Source organism: Haliaeetus albicilla, chromosome 1 (assembly GCF_947461875.1).
Source record: "Haliaeetus albicilla chromosome 1, bHalAlb1.1, whole genome shotgun sequence".
Taxonomy (NCBI): Eukaryota; Metazoa; Chordata; class Aves; order Accipitriformes; family Accipitridae; genus Haliaeetus; species Haliaeetus albicilla.
The window spans coordinates 10,064,178-10,085,827 of NC_091483.1; the positions used below are offsets into that span (position 1 = coordinate 10,064,178).

Below are 21,650 nucleotides of genomic sequence, written 5' to 3' on the forward strand. Positions count from 1 at the left end.
AAACAAAACCAGCAAAACACATAGTGTCTTCCTTTATGGGCTCCATCCAGCCTTCATTAAAATCAGTGGAAAATCTCCTACTGCTTTTAGTCTGACTGGCTGTTACACAGAGCATTTGAATTGCCTTGCAGGCAAAGCGATGCCTCCTGCAGCAGTATGTATTGGCGTGTACTGCAGTTTCACCCGCCTGTTTTACTGCACTGTTCCTTTCCCACAGCTGATGTAGCAGATGTGGCACCATACATACACACACAGAAACCTGTTTACAAGGGTTCCCCAGGCTCTGCAAGTAAGTCATGCGCTGTACATGTTGCTGACTCAGGCACGAGTAAAGTCACCTTCTTCACTGGCCTTGGGCCACTGCAGCCACGTACTTGAGGGAAGTATCTCTGGCAAGATCTCTCCGGGAGGCTGGGACCTTGTAGGTAGGGGAGAAAGCCAAGCAACTGACACCGAGACAGTGCTCTTTGCCAGGCTATAGATCGTAAAGGTTAAAAAAACCCAACTGCCTTTTTTAAATGCTCCTTGAGTCTGTCACATTTGATAGAGATTTAAAACTTGCAGGAAATCTCCTCCAAGCTTCATGCAAAGGAAAGTGAATACTTCACACTCTCAGAACAACCGGTTCACTCAGGAGTCCAGGTTCCCACATCAGCTGGTATCTGGCACAGCGCAGGGCAAGACCTTTGAAAATCGTCTTAATGAGAACTGAAAATAAAAATCAAGCAGTACTGCATGCTTCTCCTGTGAGCTGCTGAGTCTTGTGCACTATGCCTCACACAAATAAAGGGCCAGAAAAGTCAGCATTTGCACTACTTCCAGCCTTATCCACACCCTTGTCAGTGTAACCGTAAGAAAGCGTCCTGCACTGACTGGGAGTGTGGCGGCTGGGCTTCCTGAGCTGCCATATGTCACACCCTTGAGGAGACCCTTCTTTGAGCCCAGTGAGCCTGGGGGTCAGTGGGCTGAGGTGTCATTTGACACTGCATAGGACCATAGGACAAAATTGTGCCTGCAGCCAGCAACTTCTTTATTCACGTGTTCTGCTACTTGTGCCGACATATTTTAAGTTGGCTGATATTGCAGCAAATATCACTGAAGGGGCAGGGGACTGGCACACCGCAGGAGGAGTTTCTGGGTGTCTCCCAAGGGACGGAGACGTCCTCAGCTGTGTACAGACAGGGTGAGAGCTGAAACAACTCGGCCATCATGTAGGGGCCATCCCAGGGAAAGCCTCCTCGGTCCGGGAGCTGCATTGGGTGGTTGGGGTGGGAGCTGTGGAGCCTGTAGAAATGTTTTACAGCAGGTAGGAAGCTTGACAGAAGGCAAACCGAATGCTGTAGAGGCAAAAGCTGTCTATGGACTGCAAGAAAAGAGTCAGTCCCTTGGAAAGAGAGTGTTCCTTCAGATGACCATAGGAGGCCTTTTGTAAGAAAATACACCACCTTTTCTTTTTGGTACAATGAGGCATCACAGCAGTAATCAACCAGAGCTGCTGAGTGCCTTTGGCAATATCACTAACTCCTGGGGGCACAGCTAAATGGACAGTCTACATTCCACACAAGGAAAATAGCATTTCCCTAGGGTGACACGCAGATCCAGCACAGGTAAAGTGGAGGCCAAGCCCAGGCGCCTACATCTGCAAGGAATACATTGGCCTTGCAAGGTCTCGCACTTCAGAATTTTTTAGCAGACTGTGGCTAACCTCAGGCCCTCTACTTGTTGCTGCCCCCTGGTCCGCAGGCACAGGTCAGCCCCCAGCTCACAGACTGGTGTGGTGCAGGGCAGTGATCCACCAGGGTGGCCCCACAGGCCTGAGCTCCCCTGCGTGTGGCCGGAGGCCACAGGCCCCTTCCTCTTCTGCTTGCTCCCTTCCCCAATGGCTCAGTGTTCGTCACAAACGGCAGTCATATTCAGCAGCTCTTTGAGGGCACGCAGCAGATCTGCCTAGACGAACAGCGCCTGCAATGTTTTCCCGCTGGTTCGCCATCAAAGGAGCTGCCCTGGCTGGCGTGTCCCCTCGGACCTTGGCGTCCCTCACTTGCGGAGAGCTGGCACCGGCTCTCCTTGGCCCTCTGTGGAACGAGCAGCTTTGAGACTCCCCAGCTGCCACGACATCCCGGTGCCCCCTCACAGCTGTGGCACCAGAGGGAAGCGGCTGGGCCCCTGCCCGGCGGCGGCAGCAGCCTGTGGGGCCGGGGTGCCGGGCTGAGGCGAGGGACCGGGGCCGCTGAGGCGGCCGGGGCGACCGTTGGGGCGGCCCCGGGCCCTCACAGACGGCCGTTGGGCCCGGCTGGAGGGGCGGGGCGAGTCGCTCTCGCGCTCGGCCGTTGGGGCCGGCTGGCGGCGGCGGGGACGGGGACGGGGCGGAGTGTCGCACGCAGGAGTTCGTCTCGGCCAGCAGGGGTCGCTCGTGCACCGCGGCTAGAGTTGGCCAGCAGGGGGCGGCCCCGCGCGGCGGCGGACCCCGCGGGAGGCGGTCCTTCCCGCCGCCGTTTAACGGCCGCCCCGGGCGCGGGGAATTTCCGGTGTGGCAAGGTCGGAGGCGGTGCCGCGGGAGCCCGAGCTGCCGCGGCGGCGTGAGGAGGCCGCAGTGGTGAGGCGTCTGTTTGCCGTCCCGGCGCCCCTCTGCAGTCCCGTTGCGGGTGCCCGGCCCTCGCTCCAGGCGCTGCGGCTGACGGAGCCCGGTCGGGGCTGGGCTGGCAGCGCCGAGGCGGCGGCGGGAGGCTGCCACGGTCCGTCCGTCGGCAGCCATCCCCTCAGCGGCGACGGCAGCGGTGCCTGAGCCTCGCCTGCGACAGCCGCCTCGGAGAGCGGCGCAGATGTAGCCACGGGCCGGAGACTGCCTCTGGGTGAGCCCGGGCCCTGCGGTGACGGGTCACAGCGCGGGGTGCAGTTTGTGCACCCACTGCGTGGGCTTGTCCGTTACTTTGCTTAAAAAATAGGGAGCGGGGGGGCGTCGCTTTGTTCCTGGGCAGGGGTTGGGAGAACAGGCTGATTTCGGCCTGGGGAAGCTGAAGTTGGCGGTGGGAGACGCTTCATCGGGGTCCTGCTGGAGACACAGCGTTTTGGCCAGCCAGCTGTCCTGGACAGCTCTGTGGCGGAGCGGTGCGGCACACACAGTGACACAGGTAACCGTGGGGCGGCTGCCGGTGGCCTGTGGGCGCGCCAGAGGCCCTAGTCAGGAATCAGTCACTTTACCAAATAGCTGGGAAATTCAGGTGTCTCCCTGATGGTTTTTAGCCCATGGTGCTTCAGGCCCCTTGAAACCCTTTTAGCCAGATACGTTTTGTATGGAGAGATGGCAGATCTGTAATCTGAAAGATCGGGGGGGGGGGGGGTGGGGTGCTTCTTGCCTTAAAATTCTCAGCCCGCCTGACGTGTCATATCGTGTTATCATGTGGTGCATCTTGTGACTGTGGCGAATGGCTTGGTCCAGCGTTTTCTGGTAGATGATTTGTGAAAGTCTGTACGTGTAGGCGTGGCAAAGTTTGCCCAGGGTTACAGAGCCCCTTGTGCTTTCTCGTTGAGGTATATCTGTTCTAGCTCTTTTGTATTGGAAAGCCTTTGTGTGTGGTTTTGTGTGTGTAAAAAAAATTGCTTTAGCTCCTCATGGGGTGTACCTGTACTGTGAGCATCTTCCTAAGTCGTATGACTCTTTCTGGTTATCCATATAAATCTAATCAGTTATTTTCTGCCCAGTGATGAAGCTTATCAGCTTGAACAAAAAAGGACAGGAGAGCAATCAAGAAAGAGGTGATCCACTTGCTGCAGTGTCTTGGAAACAAGTTCTCATTGTTACAGAGTGTGTGGCTGGGGTCAGTGTTGTGGTGTAATTCTTGAAGGCTTACAGGAATAAATTTACTCATTGGACAGTACATCTTACTGCTTTGTGTGCTGAGTTTCTTACGCCGCATTTGGAAACCATTTAGCCCGGTTTCTCTTGATCAAGGTGTGTTAGATGATCCCACCCTTTTTTTTCCTACTAAAAGGCAGCTAATGTTTACCCTCAGGAAGAGCTGCTGTTCCTGAAGCCCCTTGTGTTGTGTTTCACAGGGGACTGGGAACAGGGTGTTGTCAGAAAGGATGCTGGGAGGGGAGGCAGAGGAGCAGCCTGCTAGAAGAGCACTGGGGCTGAAGCAGGTAGCCAAGAAGGGGATGCTTTGCTTCTGGGAGTTATGGGGATGTGGGAAGACGGCTGTGTGCTCCCTGGCATGGGAGGAAGCCCCTTTCTGCAGTCCAGCAGCTGAGGTAGCCTGTCCCACAGGGTTATGGGTGGTCTCTCAGCTCTAGGGATGCAGACGAAGACTCAGGAGCTGGCAGGGTTTCTCCACTACCAGTACAGTGGCAGAGCAGAGCTTGTCTCCCCAGGCCTGTGTCTCGGAGACAGGTTGGTGGGGCCTTTGTGCCTGTAAGGACCAGCCTCCTGGGTCCCCTGCCAGCTCCCTCTGGGAGCAGGTAGGGCGGGAAGCCTCCAGCCAGGGCAAGAGTTAGCCTAGCATGAAGTGAACGCCTGGCTCGCACTGAAAGTGCACAGGCTCAAAGGCAGCTGGCTGCAGTGAGTGTTTGTGCCGGTAGCCATCTAAGTGACACAAACCTTCCTCAGTTTTTACAGATCCTGGCCCGTGTTAAGACCCTGTAGTTAGCCAATCTTCTGAATGTTGAAGCCACTCGTTTCCTGAACTGCTTGCCTGGCCCATGCAGAACTGTGCCTGGTTGGTTTAAGTGTTGGTGTGACTTTGTTGACAAAGACTGTTTCTCTTTGGCAGAGAGCCATTGACTGCCCCAGTGCTCATTAGGCACTTGTAATTTGTTCTTGAGTGAATGATTCTGAAGAGAGGCTTGTGGCCAAGAGGACAAGGAAATCACAGCACCAGCCTGTGCACCCTCTTGTAGGCACCGTGTGGATGTGCAGGACTTCCCTGCAGAGCTCCGACTAGAGTAAGCGACGTGACAGCCCGCACAACCCCAGAGAAGGGCTATTTTTTTGACATCTGCTCTGTCTCAGGCAGCACACTAACTATGTTATGACAAAAGGGATAATAACTTGGAATCCTGGAGCAGCTTTATGTGAAACTTTTGAAGTGCTGTAGGCTCTGCTGGCTAGGACATTTCTGATCCAGGTCATTCCATTCCAGGAGCTAAATGCCTTCATTCACTTCAGCAGCCACTGCCAAAGAATTGGTGTTGGAAATAGCATACACTGCGAACCACTGTGCAAGGGCTGTGGGAAGCAGCTGAAGGGTGTTTTGGGATGGTAGCTGGGGTGAGAGAGTGGGCTAGTTGGACAGGTACCTAGCTAGAGGGATGAGGAATAATAAAAAGGAAGAGGCAAAAGGGAGCTCCTGTGAGAGGAAGAAATACGAGGAGGCTTCTGGCCGCAAATGAAGGCAACTGCCTGCGGAGCAGGCTGAAAGACCTGCCCGGCTCCACGACACAGTTGGCATTGTGTGATTTGCCAGCCCAGCTGCAGGGAAACTGCCCAACGTGAGAGGTTTGGCTGTTGACAGCCCTGGCTGGTACCAGACATAGGAGGTATTACAGGCTCAGGGAGTTGTAAATGTATGAGGGTATCATAACTGCAAGGATCAGACCGTAGTTCTGCTGTGTGCACCTACTGAGAGCTAGTCAGGAATAAGAAGGTGAGGCAGTGCTGAGTTTGTTGCACCTGCACTAGCAGTTGGTGAGGCAGGACCTGCACAGCCCTTGGGCTGAACGTGTGCGCAGGCAGTCAGCTGTCAGAGGCAGGAGAGAGGTAGAGGCCTCATAGGAACAGGGGCAGGATGGCAGAAACCATACCTGGCAGGTGTGTGTAATGAAAATAGGTATTTATAAATGGAAATTGCTTTGCTGGAGACCTGTCAGTGTGAGGTGGCCCTTCTGCCCTTAGACTGGGGTTGTGCTTTCCGCGTAAGGCAGTCTCTCCTGCATCTGTTTACACCGTGCGTTTTGTCCTGCCTGTTCTTGAAAAGGCTCTCCTTGCCTTTTTCCTCTCTCTTGTTGTTGGCCTAATATCTCAGTACCTCCACTGATGTTAGAGGGATAGAGGAAGTGTTGTCGATAGGGTTCCTAAAAGCTTTTCCAACAGTGTGGATTTGAGCCTAGATCTAAATGTTCTTGTCCAATTGTTTTTTTTGAGATGAAATAAGAACCTACTACTGCATGCTACTAGTAGTACTACAGGGGCACTGAAGACTTCTTCTTTTACTTACTGAATTGGGGAGAGAGGGGGAAGTCAGAGACAAAATGTTACAAGGAAAAAGAATTAAGTCTGTGATATTCTTGACATGTTCAGGAACATCAAGCGCTTGAAATGAGTTGAAGTATTTCAGGGGGAATCCCAATCCAACCTTGCGGACCTAAGCTGTCATGCTTTAGATAACGCTCTGAGTCTGTGAACCTTTGCAGTTCACAAGTCAGGAGTCTGCTTTTTGGCTAGCATTGCTTATGGCAATCCTAGAGAGCCTAAAAGCATGAGTGCTTCTTGTTTTGATTTGGGGTGGGGGTTTTTCCCCATCCTGCTGTATTGGTGTGACGACTACATCATAGAGGAAAGGATGGTTGATTGCTTTTTCTGCCATCGGTGTAAATGAAACCTAAATCTGTGAGTATGTGGTCTTTGGCCAGTTTTCATACTGTTATAGGCGTGACAGCACTTGGGGCCTTGGGTCAGAGGATTGCTTTATTTCTGACAAGTACGCGTTAGCAGAAGTGTGTGAGGCTGCTTGTGGAGAGAAAGAATCGAGTGCTGCCCAGCTCCAGAATTTGCTCTATGTACCTGGAAAATGGCTGGCTTAATCTTGTGCAAATCTTCGATGAGTACTTGTTGGTCGTTGCCAGCGGCTGCTTTTATTCTTAGGAAAAAATTGCTGAGGACTTTAGTGAACGATGGCTTTCGCAAGCATTTGAAGTAGGTGAAAGAGCCTGAAACTGCTGCTGCTTATAAATCCATGAGTATGTGAGGCTGTATGAAGCTCACTGCTGTAACCAGCCAGGAACTTCCGTTGGTATTTTAACTATTAACAAACATGTCTTCCACCCCCCACCCCCAACCTGTGCACAAAACATGATGGTATTTCTTGAGTGAATTGCTTGAGTAACACTTGCCTCTTTGCCTTTTCTTAGAGGGATGACCTGTCTCGCCTTGGAAGCAAGAGAATGTCTCGGTCTCTGATGCTTTTGCCAATTTTCCCTTTAACTTGTGCTTAGCCATTTCAACTTGGATGTGCACCTCTTCAGCCTTACCTGGTACTGGGTGTAGTTATTGTCAGCACTGGGGGAAGGTGGAGGGTTGAAACTTGGCACATTATAGACCTGTTTACTCCTCTATACAAAAGGAGGTGTTTCTGCAAGTTTGTGACAAATGAATTGTGAAGTTGACTGAGGTTTTGGGTTTACACCCCAAAGGAGGCTCTAGCCAATGCACACATGGGCGAAGCGTTAGCCCTGGGCAACTTGATTCCTACCTCCCAAAAAAACCCAACCGACCAACACCACCCAGTAAGTTGCTTTTTTTTGTGCAGGACAATAATTTTGTTTACCCCGAGTTTGGTATGTGGTAGTTAGAACCACTTACAGCAAAGTTTTGTCTCCAACTCCTGAGAAAACCTCCTCCACTTGCCCCTGGCCTTTCTACAACTGAGTTCTGCCAGCTCCTGGGTGGAGCACAGAGCTGACTGCACAGGGTGGCATCCTCCTGTGAAGACTGGAGGTGGAGGAAGGGCTCTTTCCCAACCTTTCTGCAGCTCAGTGCCCAGCTGTGGCTTTTCAGTTCATGGTTTAGGTGGGCCTGGCAGTGATGGGGTGGTGGGGAAGAGGAGGCTGGCTGCACCACTGTCTCTTTGGAGGGCTCACTGGTGAGCTAAACACAGCTGCTGCTGTACAACAGCTTGTGTATCAAGTAGAGTTCTTCTTTGTTTACCAGTCAGTGAAGACTTTGGTAGAGATTTTATTTGTGTGCCTTTTGGCTGAGGGCAAGGACTCCACTGATGAGAGGGGGCTGAGGGTTTTTGAATGCAGGGGAGAGTCAACAGAGGCTATTCCATTGTTTTTCTTGAGCTGGGGTTAGTTTTGCCTTATTTTTTTGTCACTATTCCTATTCCCCTGTCACCGCTGTAATTTGTTCCCAACTGTAACTGCTAGAGGCCCTGTGCTCTCCCCAAGGTGTTTATACTGTACCTGCACATGAGAATTTGATGAGGAGTTGTTGGAGTGACCAGCAGTGCTAGTAGGTCAAAGCTGCAGTGATAAAAATAATTGTTCAGAGACCTTGTGTCTCAGGCCACCCATAAGCAGTGTAATTGACTGCATGGACTACCAACTGTGGGTAGCAGCTGTCTCAACTACTTCCCTGACAGGGGGTGGGGGGAATATATTAATGAGGGATTTTACTTGGGTTAAAGCTTCTGCCTTTGTTACACACCTGCAACATGCATCTATGAGATGCTTAGTGCCCTGTGCTGCTTTTCAAAGCACAGTAGCACCGAGAGCGCTACTGAATTGGCCTGTGTTTGCTGAACAGCGTGGCTGAAAAATAAAGCAAAACCAAGAAAAGCAAGAAGTTCATGCCAGCTCTGATGAAAATCTACATGTATGTTTTTCTGCAGGTTGCTGTGTTGTACCGGGTGCTGGTCTGTCCTGCTCCCACTTAAGGCAGGCACTTGTTTTGTGAAGTATCATTTTAGAAGCTATATATTAGTGCTAACACTATGAAGTGAAAAGCATAGATAGTGTTAGGTCTTTTTAGATGCTGGGAACCTGAAGAGGTGTGGCATCCAATGGGCCTGATTGGTGTGCAGCATGCCATGCAGACCCCAGCCATAGAAAAGAAAGACCCATTTTGGTCTTGTGAGCTATTATTGGATGTTTCTTACAAGGCAACAACTGTGTTCATTCTCTTTGTTGTCAAACAGGAAGGTCATTTGTGTGAGAGCTGGATCCTGCACCGTTTGATTATGGCAAGGCTATGCAGGTGGTGTAATCCTTGATACTGAGGTGGAGCTGTCTGCAGCATCTTGTGCTGCTATGAGCTGATTCAGTGTATCCTGTGGCCAAGGGATGTGCGCAACTCAGCACGGCCCTGAAAGCCAGGCCCTGAAAGCGCAACTCAGCATGGCGCAGCCCAGACCTGTGACTGCTCTGGGGAACTGTTCTGTGGATCGCTGACTCCTCGATGTACAGCAGTTTTCTGGTCAGGGTCACTCCGATGACTTAAGCAGGTTGCATTGTTTTCTTTTGTGTCCTTAAGAGCGATGCAATTTGCTGTTGTTTGAGCCATTTTTTGCCCTTGTAAATTTACTGGTTGCCCATTGCTTGTGGGTTTTGCTGCACAGCTGCGCTATGAGTGCTGTGGTGATGTGAGGCTGGTAGGGATGGACCGATTGGCTTTTCCGACTTGTCCTCAGGCGTGGGGAGCATCTTGCTTCTGGTAGATCTGCATGGTGGTGGCACTGTTGTGCTGCTTCTGAGGGTAAGGAGAGGGTTTGACAGAAGGGGATATCTGTACTAAAAGCAATCAAGGTCACAGAGTAGGCGTGGACGAAACAGGACCAACTGGTGTCGCTTCCTTGTGTTTTCCAGGTTTTCCCAAGAAGTGTTAGCAGCCTTGTAGCTGGTGACAGTGAGTCCTGAGGTGTTTTTGGTGAGTTACTGCTTCAGTAATGTCTTTTTCCCTTAACCTGTAGTGTGTAATTTTGTTTTCAGTTGGAAAGACATTTTCCAAAATGGAAGTCTTTCTCACTCAAAGAAATTTTGTTTTATGAACTTCTCATCAGAGTGGATCTTCAGAGGTGATTGACTTGACAGTAGAAGTCATAGGCAATAAGACTTCTCACTCTCTTTAAAAAAAACAACCAAACCAAAGTCAGTTTCCTTCCAAAGACCCAAGCACAGAGCACATCTTCCTAAAGTTGATGGCACTGCAGGTCTTTGGGTTCTCAGTTGTAACAGTTGAGATATCATAAAAACATGTTACTCTGCGTGCTTTACTACAGCCAAAAGCATTAGGAAGTCCACCCGTCCTTTTTGGTAGTCTGAAGTATTGCAGCACTGGGGATTTTTTTGTTTTCTAAAAGTAAAACCATATGAAGGATCTCTTATCTCACTGATTTTTCTATCATAAATGAAACCTAAAAAGAGAAAGTTAAAATTGTGTAATTTACAAACTGACTTGCATTGTTTAAACTGTAACTGCCAAATAGCTGTAGCGCATCATTTATTAGATTTAACTAAGCAGTTAGGTATTTTTCTAAATGTTTAAGAAGAGAGGCAACTGAATGTCATGGGGTTGTTTTCCTGATGTTGTGACAGAGTGCTCTGAAGTATTTCATTTCTGTCTGGCTTTCCATGGTGCTTTTCCTTGGCAGTTCAGTAGCATCTCTGTTGGGCAGCGCAGCTGGCTAGGTGTCTGTCCTCATTGCATAACACTCACAACCCCCGACCATCCCCATGTCAAATTGTAACTGTGGATTTTGTAGATAAACAATTTAATGGTATCAATTCACAGCTATGCAAGCTAAGTTAATGCAAAGGAAAATCAAATTCTTTGATAGCGTAAGGACTTTTATTGCATATATGTAACCATTTGCAGACTTCTTAGTATAAAGTGAATTACTGAGATATATTCTTTATTTTTGATTTTGCTCTTTGAAGTTTTCCACTTCACTGTCAGCTGTGTTGACCGACCAAGCAAGATGCACGGCAGCAGCAGCAGCAGCAGCGCAAGGGCTGTAGCTGTTGCAGTGGATCCATAAGCGTAGATTCTGATTGTGTAGGACCTCGTCCCACAGCCTCCCAGGGTTATCTCCCTGCAGCAGTGCTGTAAGGAAGGGAGGAGACGTTTTCCAACACCAGCAAGAGTGTTTACTTGTATGTGAAGGAGGTGTTCAAAATGGTATCAATTAGCCTAAATGCTGATATTAAGTGTTCAAATAGCTCTTAACTTTTAAAGGAGGTGGTGTATTTCGAGCTGACCTGTTTACCTGGAATCCCGCTTTAGCTCAGCGACTCTTCTTGTGTGCCCCCACCCTCCGCTGGCAGGGCGGTATGACAAGCTGGAAAATACTTGACTTAGTGTAAACACTGCTTAGGGACAATTAAAGCATTGGTGTGTTGTCAACATTATTCTCATCCTAAATCCAAAATGGCCCTGTACCAGCTACTCAGAAGAAAATAACTTTATTCCAGCTGAAACCAGGACAACCCCAGACCCCCTGATTCTGGGTCTGCAACTGGGGAAAAAAAACCAAATGACTTTGGGACTCCTGGGAAAGCCAAATCCGCCTGGATTTGTGCAGCTGGAAAGCCAAAAAACAACACCATTTTCCTGCAGAAAACCACAATCAAAAGATCACCCCTTTTTATGTTGTGAAAAAGCACTGAAACACACCCCAAACTGAGTATTTTGAAAAAGCAAAAAACCTCCCCAGTTTGGGGGAAGTTGGGGGTGAAATACAGGCAGTTTGAGGGGCATTGCTGGGGGTCCTCCCACTGTGGATTCTCTGTTGCGGGTTATCCCAGGTGAGTTACCTGCTGTGGATCATCCCGGGTGGACTCCCTGGGGTAGGTCATCCGCACATGTGTCTCCCCATGTACCTTCGTACCCTCACACACCCTCCCCTTGTGTGTGTTTCTCCCCCTATTCTTCCCCCCCCGCCTGCCTTTTGCTCTCGTCCACCCCCTTCACCCACGCAAGTTATTAACCCATGTGAGTTGTTTCCCCCTGCATCCCCTGCTCTCCTGTCTCCTGCCCCCCCCCTTCCTCCTTTCCCTTCTCTCCCTCCATATTCCGCACTACCCCCACCCCCCATCATCTGTCAGCCTCCGGACCCCTGGTGTGCTGCCTGTACCTCATACTCTATTATTTTTTTGTTCTTTTCCTTACAAGTACTTGTTGTTATTGTTTCTTTTAAATGATTAAACTGTTTTTATCTCAAGCCACGAGTTCTCTCACTTTTGCCCTTCTAATGGTCTCCCCCGTCCCACTGGGGGCAGGGGAGCGAGTGAGCGGTCGTGTAGGGCTTCGTTGCCGCCTAGTGTTAAACCATGACACGAGGTGAGTTGCAAGCCCTGCCTGGCTAATGCTGGAGGCTCTCTATGTTCCTCCTGCCATCTTGACGGGCCGTCCTTGTTCTTCATTGCCGCTTTATGGCGAGCGCCTCTTGCTCCGTAAGCAGCAGTACTGGGGCTGCGCAGGTACTGCGTGTTGCAGGCAGCAAAGGGCAATTGTGACGCTTGCTGGCGGGAGCGGCAAGGGGTGCGGAGCCACCGTTCTGTAGGGAGCAAAGATGGAACCTCGAGGGCTCTATGGTCATCTGCTGAGGACTACTAATATCCCGACAGGCCTCTTTGCTTTCCCTGCCTCACGTCTAATTACTTTGCATGCCGGAGGGCAGGGCGGTAAGTAACACCATGCAGCGTCTCTTTGATCAGAGACAAGCCCCGCACAAGAAGCCTTGCGTGCGTGCAGGATTAGGAGAGCAGAGTTCCGATAGCACAGAGGTGAGGAAAGGTGCGCCCACCCCAATTGAGCCCCAGGGTCGCCAGGGTATCGCTCGCTTGCAGGTGGGCCGCTCGCCTCTGGTGCGCTGGGACGTGGCGTTTCCTGCTGGACAGAGCTGCCCCTCTGGCAGAAAGCGTCTTTGGGTCTCTTGTGGCCTGCCTTCAGGCTGTCACCTGAACCAGGCGTTGTGTGGGTTTTTTTTTAAATCTCTCGCCAGCAGCTGTTGACTGGCTGCTTTCACTCCCGCAACCCTGATGCCACATGCAGAGGGATACAGCAGTCCCTGGGGCTTGCTCCAGGGGACCACCCCCCCCTCCCCGCTGCCGTTTGCAGGTCCCTGTGCTGCTTCTCCTCTCTAGATAATGGGGTGGGGGGGCAGGGACAGAAGCGACCACCCGAGTTGTCTGTTGTTTGCACTTGACTGCTGTAAACGCTCCAGCCACTCGGGTGCTTTTTGGAACGGAGGCGATGAAGATGACTGCCCGGGCTGCGAGTGGGGAAAGGGCAGGGCAATGTAAGCCCTGTGCCCCCAGTAAGTAGCTGCCGCCTGTGGCTGGTCTCTGCTGGGCTGAGCTGTCAGTCATCCCTCATCCAGCTGATGCTCAGAAGAGGATCATTGTGGGGATGCTGCTGCCCGGCGACCAAAATTCGGTACTACAGCTCGGAGGCTGCAAAGGCGCGGTGGTGGCCCTGTAACGGCACCCGTGGTCCAACGGTAACGGCAGTGCGGCACCACCGGGGGAAAGTGCCGCTGCGTTCGTTGCTCCCTCCCGGTAAGGAAACGCCGCTGCCGCCCCACGTGCGCGGTGTCGGCGGGCGCTCAGCGCGCAAAGCGCGGAACAGCAGCGCCGGCACCGCACAGGTGCGCAGCAGCGCCGCCGCCTCCGCTGGTGCCGCCTTCTGGGCAAAGTGTGGTACTGCAGCCCGGAGTTCGCGCGCGGGCTCTGACCCCTCCGGCGCGCCGTCGACGGCCGGTGCATGCGCGGTCCCTGGGAGCAGCGTGGTGGCGCGCAGGGCGCGGGTCTCGGCGGCAGCGCGCGAGCGCCGGGACCGCGGGTGAGGCGAGCGATCCCCTCCGGCGGGGGCGGGGGGTGCCTCCTGCCCGCTGGCCGCGCGGGGCTGGCGGGACGGGAAGCTGCGAAGCGGCCGCCGCGGCAGGCTCCCGGTCCGCCGGAGGCGAGCCGGGCCAGGGCAGCGCCCGGCAGTTCCCCGAGAGCCGATAGAAGGGAAGAGGGGACGGAGGCGGGCACCCCCCAGGCGCGGCCAGCGGGCGCCTCCCCGAGTCGCCGGAGCTCCCCCGGCGCCTTCGCTCGGCCCGTGCGGCTGCCCCCAGCTCCAGCCCCTCCCCTGAAGCCTGCCTGTGCTGTAGCCGCAGGCAGCCCCCGAGCCCTGTCGTGAGGGCAGCAAGCTGGCCCTGCGATGTTCTCGAGTCTCCCTGAACGTGGGCGCCGTTAGCAGCGGCGCGGGGAACGAGCGGCGTCTGCGGAAGCCCCTGCGGAAGGAGGGGCTCCGGCCAGGGTCGAGCTACGGTAATAAGGGTGGCTGCTGCCTCTTTCCCTCTCCCAGAGGTCACGCTGTGAGTGCGGTTGTCCGTTCGTCCCCGGGGATGCCGTTGACTGCAGCAGCCTCAGGCTTGCGTGGGCTGTCTCTGCCTGGCCTCCCTCTCCTCGCGGCACGGGAGCACAGAGGGACAGGCGGAGCGCTTACTGGCTGTGGACGGGAGCTGCTGAAGCTGGAGAGGCCACAGAAAGGTAAAGAAGAAGAAACGGCAGGCCATCTGGCTGGCAGCTGCCTCCCGCTGCAGGCAAGAGAGAACCTGCCTCTCTGGGTGTGGGAGGATCCCGCCTCGTAGTCCACAGCAGGTTAGACCGCCAGGGTCTGTATGCATGACCAGCAGCGCGGTACGGCCACATAGTGAGCGAGCGAGCGAGGCTACGTGTCTAGGAGGCCTCATCTCGTAAGAGCTGTGAGGCGCTCGCGTGTTCCGTTATGTGGAGGACAGCCAAGCGACTGGAGTTACAGAAGAGGAAGGGAGGAGAGAAGGAGAAAGAAGCGTCTGAACTGGCAAGGTCTCCTGGCAGCTCCAAGAGCGAGAGCTGTGGTGAGTCCTGGGCCCTCGGGGCCCTGTCGCTCCTCTTGTGCCTCCCGGTCCCTCCCTCCCCCTCTCCTGACCCCCTCGCTTTCTCATGCTGCTGTGACGTTTGGTTTCTCTTTTTTTTTTTTTTTATTTTGCTTCCCTGTGCCTCCTCTCTTCTGTCTCTTCTCTTGTCCTGCTCCCTCTTCCTCCCCCCCTTCCTCTCTCTCTCTCTCTCATTCGACTGCCCCCCTTTCTTTTTCTCTTTGCGTTCTTGTCCTGCTCCCTCTCCCTCTCCCCCCCCGCCCCCATCCCCGTCTTTGTCCTGCAGCCAGTCGCTGTTTTTTCCTTTTCCATCTCCTTGTCCTGATCTGCATCCGCCTCTTTCCCTGCCTCCCAATTTCTCTGGCCTGTTCCCCTGGCGTTCTTTTCGTCTCTGCGCCTGTACGTGCCGCGCTGTGTCCCTGCCTTCCTCTCTCTCTTCTTCCTACTTTCTGTTTCTCTGTCTGTCCCTTTGTCTTGCTCGCTGTTGCTGTTTATTTTTGTCATTCTGGATCTCGCTGTCCCCGTCCTCCTTCCTGTTCGTCTCTTACTCTCTGTGACCCTTTGTGCTGCTTCCTGCCCCTTTTTTAGTCACCCTCCCTCTGTCTGCAGGGCTCCTGATACCTCTCTTTCTAAGTTTCCCAACCCCCTGTGCTTCTCACGGTCTCTGTCTCTGTCAGTGTCTCTCTCTCTCCTTCTCATTGTTCTTGTCTGTCGCGCTGTCTTGCTTCCTGTCCCGTCGTTTCTCGCTGTATCCCTTTGTCCCGCTCCCTGCTCGTATTCGTATTCCTCTCTGTCCTGAGGACCGTCCCAGTTTTTTATCTCCGTCCTGCCGCTGTCCTGATTTTTCCTTCTCTGCCATGTTCCCTGTCCCTCTTTCTGTCTCCTCTGTCCCTGCTGCTTATTTCTCCATCTCTGCCCAGACCCCTGTCCCTTCCCCCCGCCCCGCCTTGCTGTTCCTCTGCCTTGCGTTCTTTCGCTACCTTTTCTGTCTGTCTTTCTCTGCCCCATTCCCTCTCCCGCCCTTTCTAAGTGTGTCCGCCTGTCCAGCTAGCCTAGCTGTCGCTTCTTTCTTTTTTCTGTTCCTCAGTACTTTTTCCTTTTTCCGTCTCTCTCTCCCACTGCCCATCGCAGTTGGTTTTTTCCCCTCCGATGCTGGCCTGCTCTTTGTCCCTTTTGTCTCTCTGTGTCCTTCTGTCATGCTCCCTGTGTCTATTTAATCCCTTCATCTCTGTCCTGCAGCCCGTCGCTATTTTTTTTTTCCCTCTTCCGTCCCTTTGTCCTGCTCCCCGTCCTTGTCTCTCTTTCCCTTGGTTCTGCCTCCCGTCCTTTTTTCCTTTCTTGCTCCATCTCTCTGTCCTGCTCCCTATCCCTCCCGCGCTCTCTCTGTTTCTGTGTCCTTCTCCTTGCCTTTCCCCACGGTCTCTGTCTTGTACCCTCTTTGGTTTTCTTGTTTTCTGGGTGGCTGGGCCCGGCTGCCCGCGGGGGTGCTTCGGCTGGGGGTTTGGGGTGGGGGCCTGGCCGTGCCGGTGGTGGCGGGGAAATAAAGCCTGAAACGGCAATCGTGAAGCGACGCCCTGCCTGTGCTGGGGCTGCCCCGCAGAGGCGTGGGGCCGGGCCCTCCGCAGGTCCCGAGCACTCCCCGAAACTACGTGTGGGGCCCCGGGGGTGCAGGGCTGTGGGGTGGCTACGCTCAGCGTCGTCCGTGGGCACTGCAGGGTCAGAAACGGAGAACAAGTTTTCTGTTCCTGGGTCTTGACAAGAGGCTCGCGTGGCTGATGTGGGGGCTCGGAAACAGACCGAGCTGCGTGGCTTTGGGCCCAGAAACAGAGGTCCGGCCCTGCGTGTTTGGGCCTTGAGAACAGGTTCAGCAGCCGGGTTTTTTGGCTCCCAAATGGGCCCCGAGTCAGCTGGTGTGGGGGCCAAAAGCGGGAGCCGGCTTGGCTGGTTTTGCAGGCGGGTGGGAGGGTGTTGGGGGCTGCGGGGGGAAGCGGGGGGCGGGCAGGGTGCGTGGACCCTCCCCGGAGATGGGGGTCTGGTTGTGTCGGACGCCGAAGTTTGGGAGTCCGGCACGCAGCAGGCCGAACTCAACATCTGTGATGGTCTGTGGGGGGGAAAGGTGCTTTTCAGACCCCCCGTGCCCTCTTTGAGTCCAGCTCTTCTTTCTGCGCTGCTCAGAATAGTTGTTAGGTAATTAATCGTGCAAACTAACGAATATTTATTTGGCGTGTAACTCTGATGTTTAATCCTAATGCTCCAGTTTTGACAGCAGTTGATACACAACCTTATGGAAAGCCCAGACCGTTGCACGTAGCTGGAGCTTGTAAGGAGAAGCAGCTGAAATCAGCCGGAGCTTCAGTGCGGAGCTGGGGCTTCAACGAGCCAGAACTGTAGCAAGCGGGAGCTGGAACGAGGCGGGGTGTCCGCTGTCTGGAGCGTGCATTAGCCAGAGGCAAAAGTACCTGCGGCTGTAAGGAGCAGGAGGCGCGATTAGCTGGAGCGTCTTTTCGCTGGAGCGTCCGTCGGCCGGACTGCGCTCCCAGCACGGCGGGAGAGCGGCCGGGCGCGGGCAGGGCTGTCCGCAGCAAGCAGCTCCGAGCAGCAGGGAGGTGAGTTGTCCTTCTGCCAGCGGGGAGCCCGGCCTCTTCCCTCGGGCATGCAATCCACGCCGCGCTCCTCTCTCTGCGTGGAGGGTCTCTCCCGGTCCGTTCCCGCGGGCAGAAGCGAGGTGGGGGTCCCCCGTCTCTCCTGGGGCAGCCCCCCCCGCGAGGGGGCGCGGGCGAGGTGTCGTCGTCCCCTCGGTACCGGGCAAAGGGGAGAGAAACCGGCCGGCGGGAGCTCCTGGGGTGCAGAGCCCTTCCGGCAGAATCCTCCCCTGTCTTTTTACCGTTGGCTGGGTGTGACAAGCAGGTTCATTTCTTTGTCTCCTCTTCTGCCAGCGTCACCTTCCGCATCACACGAAGAAAATCCTGCGTGGTCAATTCCGCTTGCTGCTCAGGTAATCGCACGTATCGGGCTGGGGGAGCGGAGAGAAACACTTGCGAGTTTGAGGGCGCTACAGATGCTCCACGTTAAACCCACAGAGAAGGCAAATTTGCTGCTAGTGCAGAAAAGGTGATGGAAAAATTGCTGTTAACAGATCGTGCCCTGTTCCTGAACTGGTCCCTTGATGTGTTTTTGTTTCAGGGGAAAGAATGAAATTTCCTGTCTGGTAAATTCAGAGCTGCCTGTTAGCTCCTTCAAGGTCGCGTGTTTCTCTTCTCTCTGTTCGTACTGATTTGACGGGCAAGTTGGAAATAGCCTTTTACTTTTTTATGTATAAGTGAATTTTTAGGAATATGTGGTGTCCCTGTAGTTCAATTTTGAGCACCTAGATGCCAGTAGAAATGTAATGAGCGAAACATGAGGGGAACTGGTACTTAAACTTGATTTTTTATTTGGGGTTTTTTTTTTTCCTTCCCCATTAAGAGTGTTGATGGCATGTTGTCCCGTGGGACAATCATCCCCATTCCGTTCAGCGGAGTCTTCAGTCTAGGACTTTTAAGTAAACAAGTTTGTCCTTCCAAAAAGGGCCTAGTCATTCCTAGGACCGAGGCATAGAGTTGGAGAGTCGCTTAAGTACGTGATCGGAATTAAAGCCAACTTTCAGTTGATGTTGCTGCTGTTGGTCTTTGCTTTCATTGACTTCTCCACCACTCCCTCGTGGTTGGGAGCTCTGAATCGTAATGTTTTTCGGTCTCTAACGCATTTCCACCCCCACCCCCCAAAAAAAGGAGAGGCAGTGTCTAAAAGTTAATTAGTTTCCTCACAAATGCATGAGTAAATAAAATTTGAGTTATGATGATTAAAACCATATAAATGACACCAGTCTTGCAGATCTGGACTATTTCTGAACAGGCATTCAGCGCACACGGAAGTCGTCAGGGTACGGATCACCTGCGCTTCATGCTCTGACAAGACAAAATGCTGAGGCAGGGATGAGCTCTGAAAGAAGAAGAAGAAAAAAAAAAAAAGAAGGCTACAGGGTCACGGTTTTGTTTTGTTGTTGTTTGATTTTAGAGAGTGCAATATTGACTGGTGCCAGCCTGCAGAGCTCTTGTGCTGCCTGACAGCAGCTTTGGATTCCTACCCAGCTTTGTGCTAATGTTTTTTTTTTTTCTTCTCTCAGCTGGCTGTCAGCTGGCACCGTTTCGCCGTGGTTGCCCTTTCTTCTGCCGTGACGGTACGAGACAGATGGAAAGATTCCGTAGCGGCCTGCAAGTACAAGGTACGCCTACGACGTGTGTCTGCATTTTTCCAAAGGTACTTGCGGTATGGGCTTTAACGTTGAGAGTGTGCCAACTCTCCTTCTACTTTTTTTTACGTGAAATATTTTAACACAAATGCTAAAAATAAGTTCTGTTCCGGAGCATGTTACACCTATACAAAGTTTACTTCCCTCAGTTTATTTTCTCTTCCTGAAAGCATAATCTTCTGTTGCTGTGTGCTTGCTAGTAAACGATACTGTGAAAATAATTTTGTACTAAAAGAGGGAAGAAACTGTTCGTAAGAGTTCAGCTGTTCAGAAGAAACAGACTTTGTTTTCATGATAAAAGCTTTATGCTTTTACAGTCAATGATTTTTTTTTTTAAATATCTTATAGTAGTACTCAAAAACGTTACGGAGATAATTAGCATCTGTACTAAAAGCAATCAAGGTCAAAGAAGAGACGTGGACAAAACAGGACAAACGGGCGTCGCATCTGTGTGTTTTCCAGGCTTTCCCGGGAAGCATTAGCAGCCTTGTAACTAGTGACAGTGAGTCCTGAGGTGTTTTTGATGAGTTACTGCTTCAGTAATGTGTTTTTTCCTTTAACCTACAGTGTGTAATTTTGACTTCAGTTGGAAAGAGATTTTCCAAAATGGAAGTCTTTCTCTCTCAAAGAAATTTTGTTTTATGAACTTCCCATCAGAGTGGATCTTCAGAGGTGATCGACTTGACAGTAGAAGTCATCAGTAATGAGACTTTTCACTCTCTTTAAAAAAAAAAAGAAAAAAAAAAAAAGGTCAATTTCCTTCCAAAGACCCAAGCGCAGCCCATCTTCCTAAAGTTGATGGCATCACTGGTCTTTGGTTTCTCAGTTGTAACAGTCGAGATAACACGAAAACGTGTTGCTCTGCATGCTTCGGTACTGCCAAAAGCATTAGGGAATCCGCCAGTCCTTTTTGGTAGTCTGAGGTATTGCAGCACTGGGGATTTTACAAATTGACTTGCATTGTTTAAACTGCGACTGCCAAATAGCTGTAGTATGTGATTTGTTAGGTGTATGTAAGCAGTTTAGGTATTTTTCTAAATGTTTAAAAAGAGAGGCAACTGAATGTTATGGGTTTTTTTTCCTGATGTTTTGACGGAGTGCTCTGAAGTACTTTCTTTCTGTCTGGCTTTCAATGGTGCGTTTCCCTGGCGGTTCAGTAGCACCTCTCTTGGGCAGCTCAGCTGGCCAGGTGTCCCTCCGCGTTCTGTAACACGCACAAAAACCCCTAGTCACGTTATAACTGTGTACTTTGGGGAGAGATGATTTAATGGTATGAATTCAGAGCTGTGCAAGTTAAGGTAATGGAAAAGGAAAATCAAATACTTTTACAGTACAAGTATTTTTATTGGATGTATATAAACATGGGCACACCTTTTTAGTGTAAAGTGAATTATTGAGATTTATTCTTTATTTTTCATTTTGCTGTTTGGAGTTTTCCACTTCACTTTCAGCTTTATTCACCAAACAAGCAAGATGCAAAGCAGCAGCAGCAGCGCAAGGGCTGTAGCTGTTGCGGTGGATCCGCAAGCGTAGATTCTGATTGCGTACGACCTCGTCCCGCAGCCTCCCAGGGTTATCTGCCTGCAGCAGTGCTGTAAGGAAGGGAGGAGACGTTTTCCAGCACCGGCAAGAGTGTTTACTTGTATGCTAAGAAGGTGTTCAGAATGGTATCGATTAGCGTAAATGCTGATTTTAAGCGTTCAAATCGCTCTTAACTTTTAAAGGAGGTGGTGTATTTCGAGCTGACCTGTTTGCCTGGAATCCTGCTTTAGCTCAGCGACTCTTCTTGTGCACCCCCAGCCTCTGCTGGCAGGGCGGTATGAGAAGCTGGAAGGTCCTTGACTTAGTATAAACACTGCTTAGCAACAACTACAGCATCGGTGTGTTGTCAACATTATTCTCATCCTAACTCCAAAATGGCCCTGTACCAGCTACTCAGAAGAAAATGAACTTTATTCCAGCCGAAACCAGGACAACCCCAAACCCTCTGATTCTGGGACTGCAACGGAAAAAACCAAACGACTTTGGGACTCCTGGGAAAGCCAAATCCGCCTGGATTTGTGCAGCTGGAAAGCAAAAAACCCACCCCATTTTCATGCACAAACCCACAACCAAAAGATCACCCCTTTTTACGTTGTGGAAAAGCACTGAAACACACCCCAAACTGAGTATTTTGAAAAAGCAAGAAACTCCCCAGTTTGGGGAAGATTGGGGGTGAAGCAGAGGCAGTTTGAGGGGCGTTGCTGGGGGTCCTCCCAGCGTGGATGATCTGGTGTGGATGCTCTGTTGCGGGTTATCCCAGGTGAGTTACCTGCTGTGGATCATCCTGGGTGGACTCCCTGGGGTAGGTCATCCCCACCCATGTCCCCCCATGCACCTCTGTACCCTCACCTACCCTCTCCCCGGCGTGTGTTTCTCCCCCATATATGCCCCCCGCTGCTCCAGCCCGCCCCCTTCACCCATTCGAGTTTTTAACCCACGCGAGTTGTTTCCCCCCGCATCCCCTGCTCTTCTATCTCCTGTCCCGTTTCCCCCCGCATGCCCTGCTCTTCTATCTCCTGTCCCCTCCCCCAGATTCCTTTCCCTCCTCCATATTCCACACCCCCCCATCATCCGTCAGGCTCCAGACCCCTGGCATGCTGCCTGCACCCCATTCTCTGTCATTTTTTTTTTCTTCTTTTCTTTACAAGTTGTTGTTGTTTCTTTTAAATGATTAAACTGTTTTCGTTTCAAGCCATGAG

At 52.1% G+C, this 21,650-nt stretch overlaps 1 protein-coding gene across 6 annotated transcripts in view; it reads left to right on the forward strand.

Annotated features, from left to right (window-relative positions):
- Positions 1-21,438, forward strand: part of BMP3 (bone morphogenetic protein 3) — a 52,672-nt gene extending 31,234 nt beyond the window's left edge. The window contains exons 1-3 of one of the 6 annotated variants that reach the window (XR_011323962.1): positions 2,520-2,852; positions 9,580-9,640; positions 10,670-11,933. Coding sequence is in view for 4 of the 6 variants with exons in the window: in XM_069779011.1 (XP_069635112.1) it covers positions 9,580-9,630 (51 nt within the window). In the remaining 2 variants the exon portion in view is untranslated. Of the gene's footprint in view, positions 1-2,519; positions 2,853-9,579; positions 9,641-10,650; positions 11,934-18,940; positions 19,833-20,341 lie in introns of those variants that run through there. The other 5 variants (XM_069779011.1, XM_069779002.1, XM_069778995.1 and 2 more) reach the window with 5 other exon arrangements.
- The last annotated feature ends 212 nt before the right edge of the window (positions 21,439-21,650 follow it).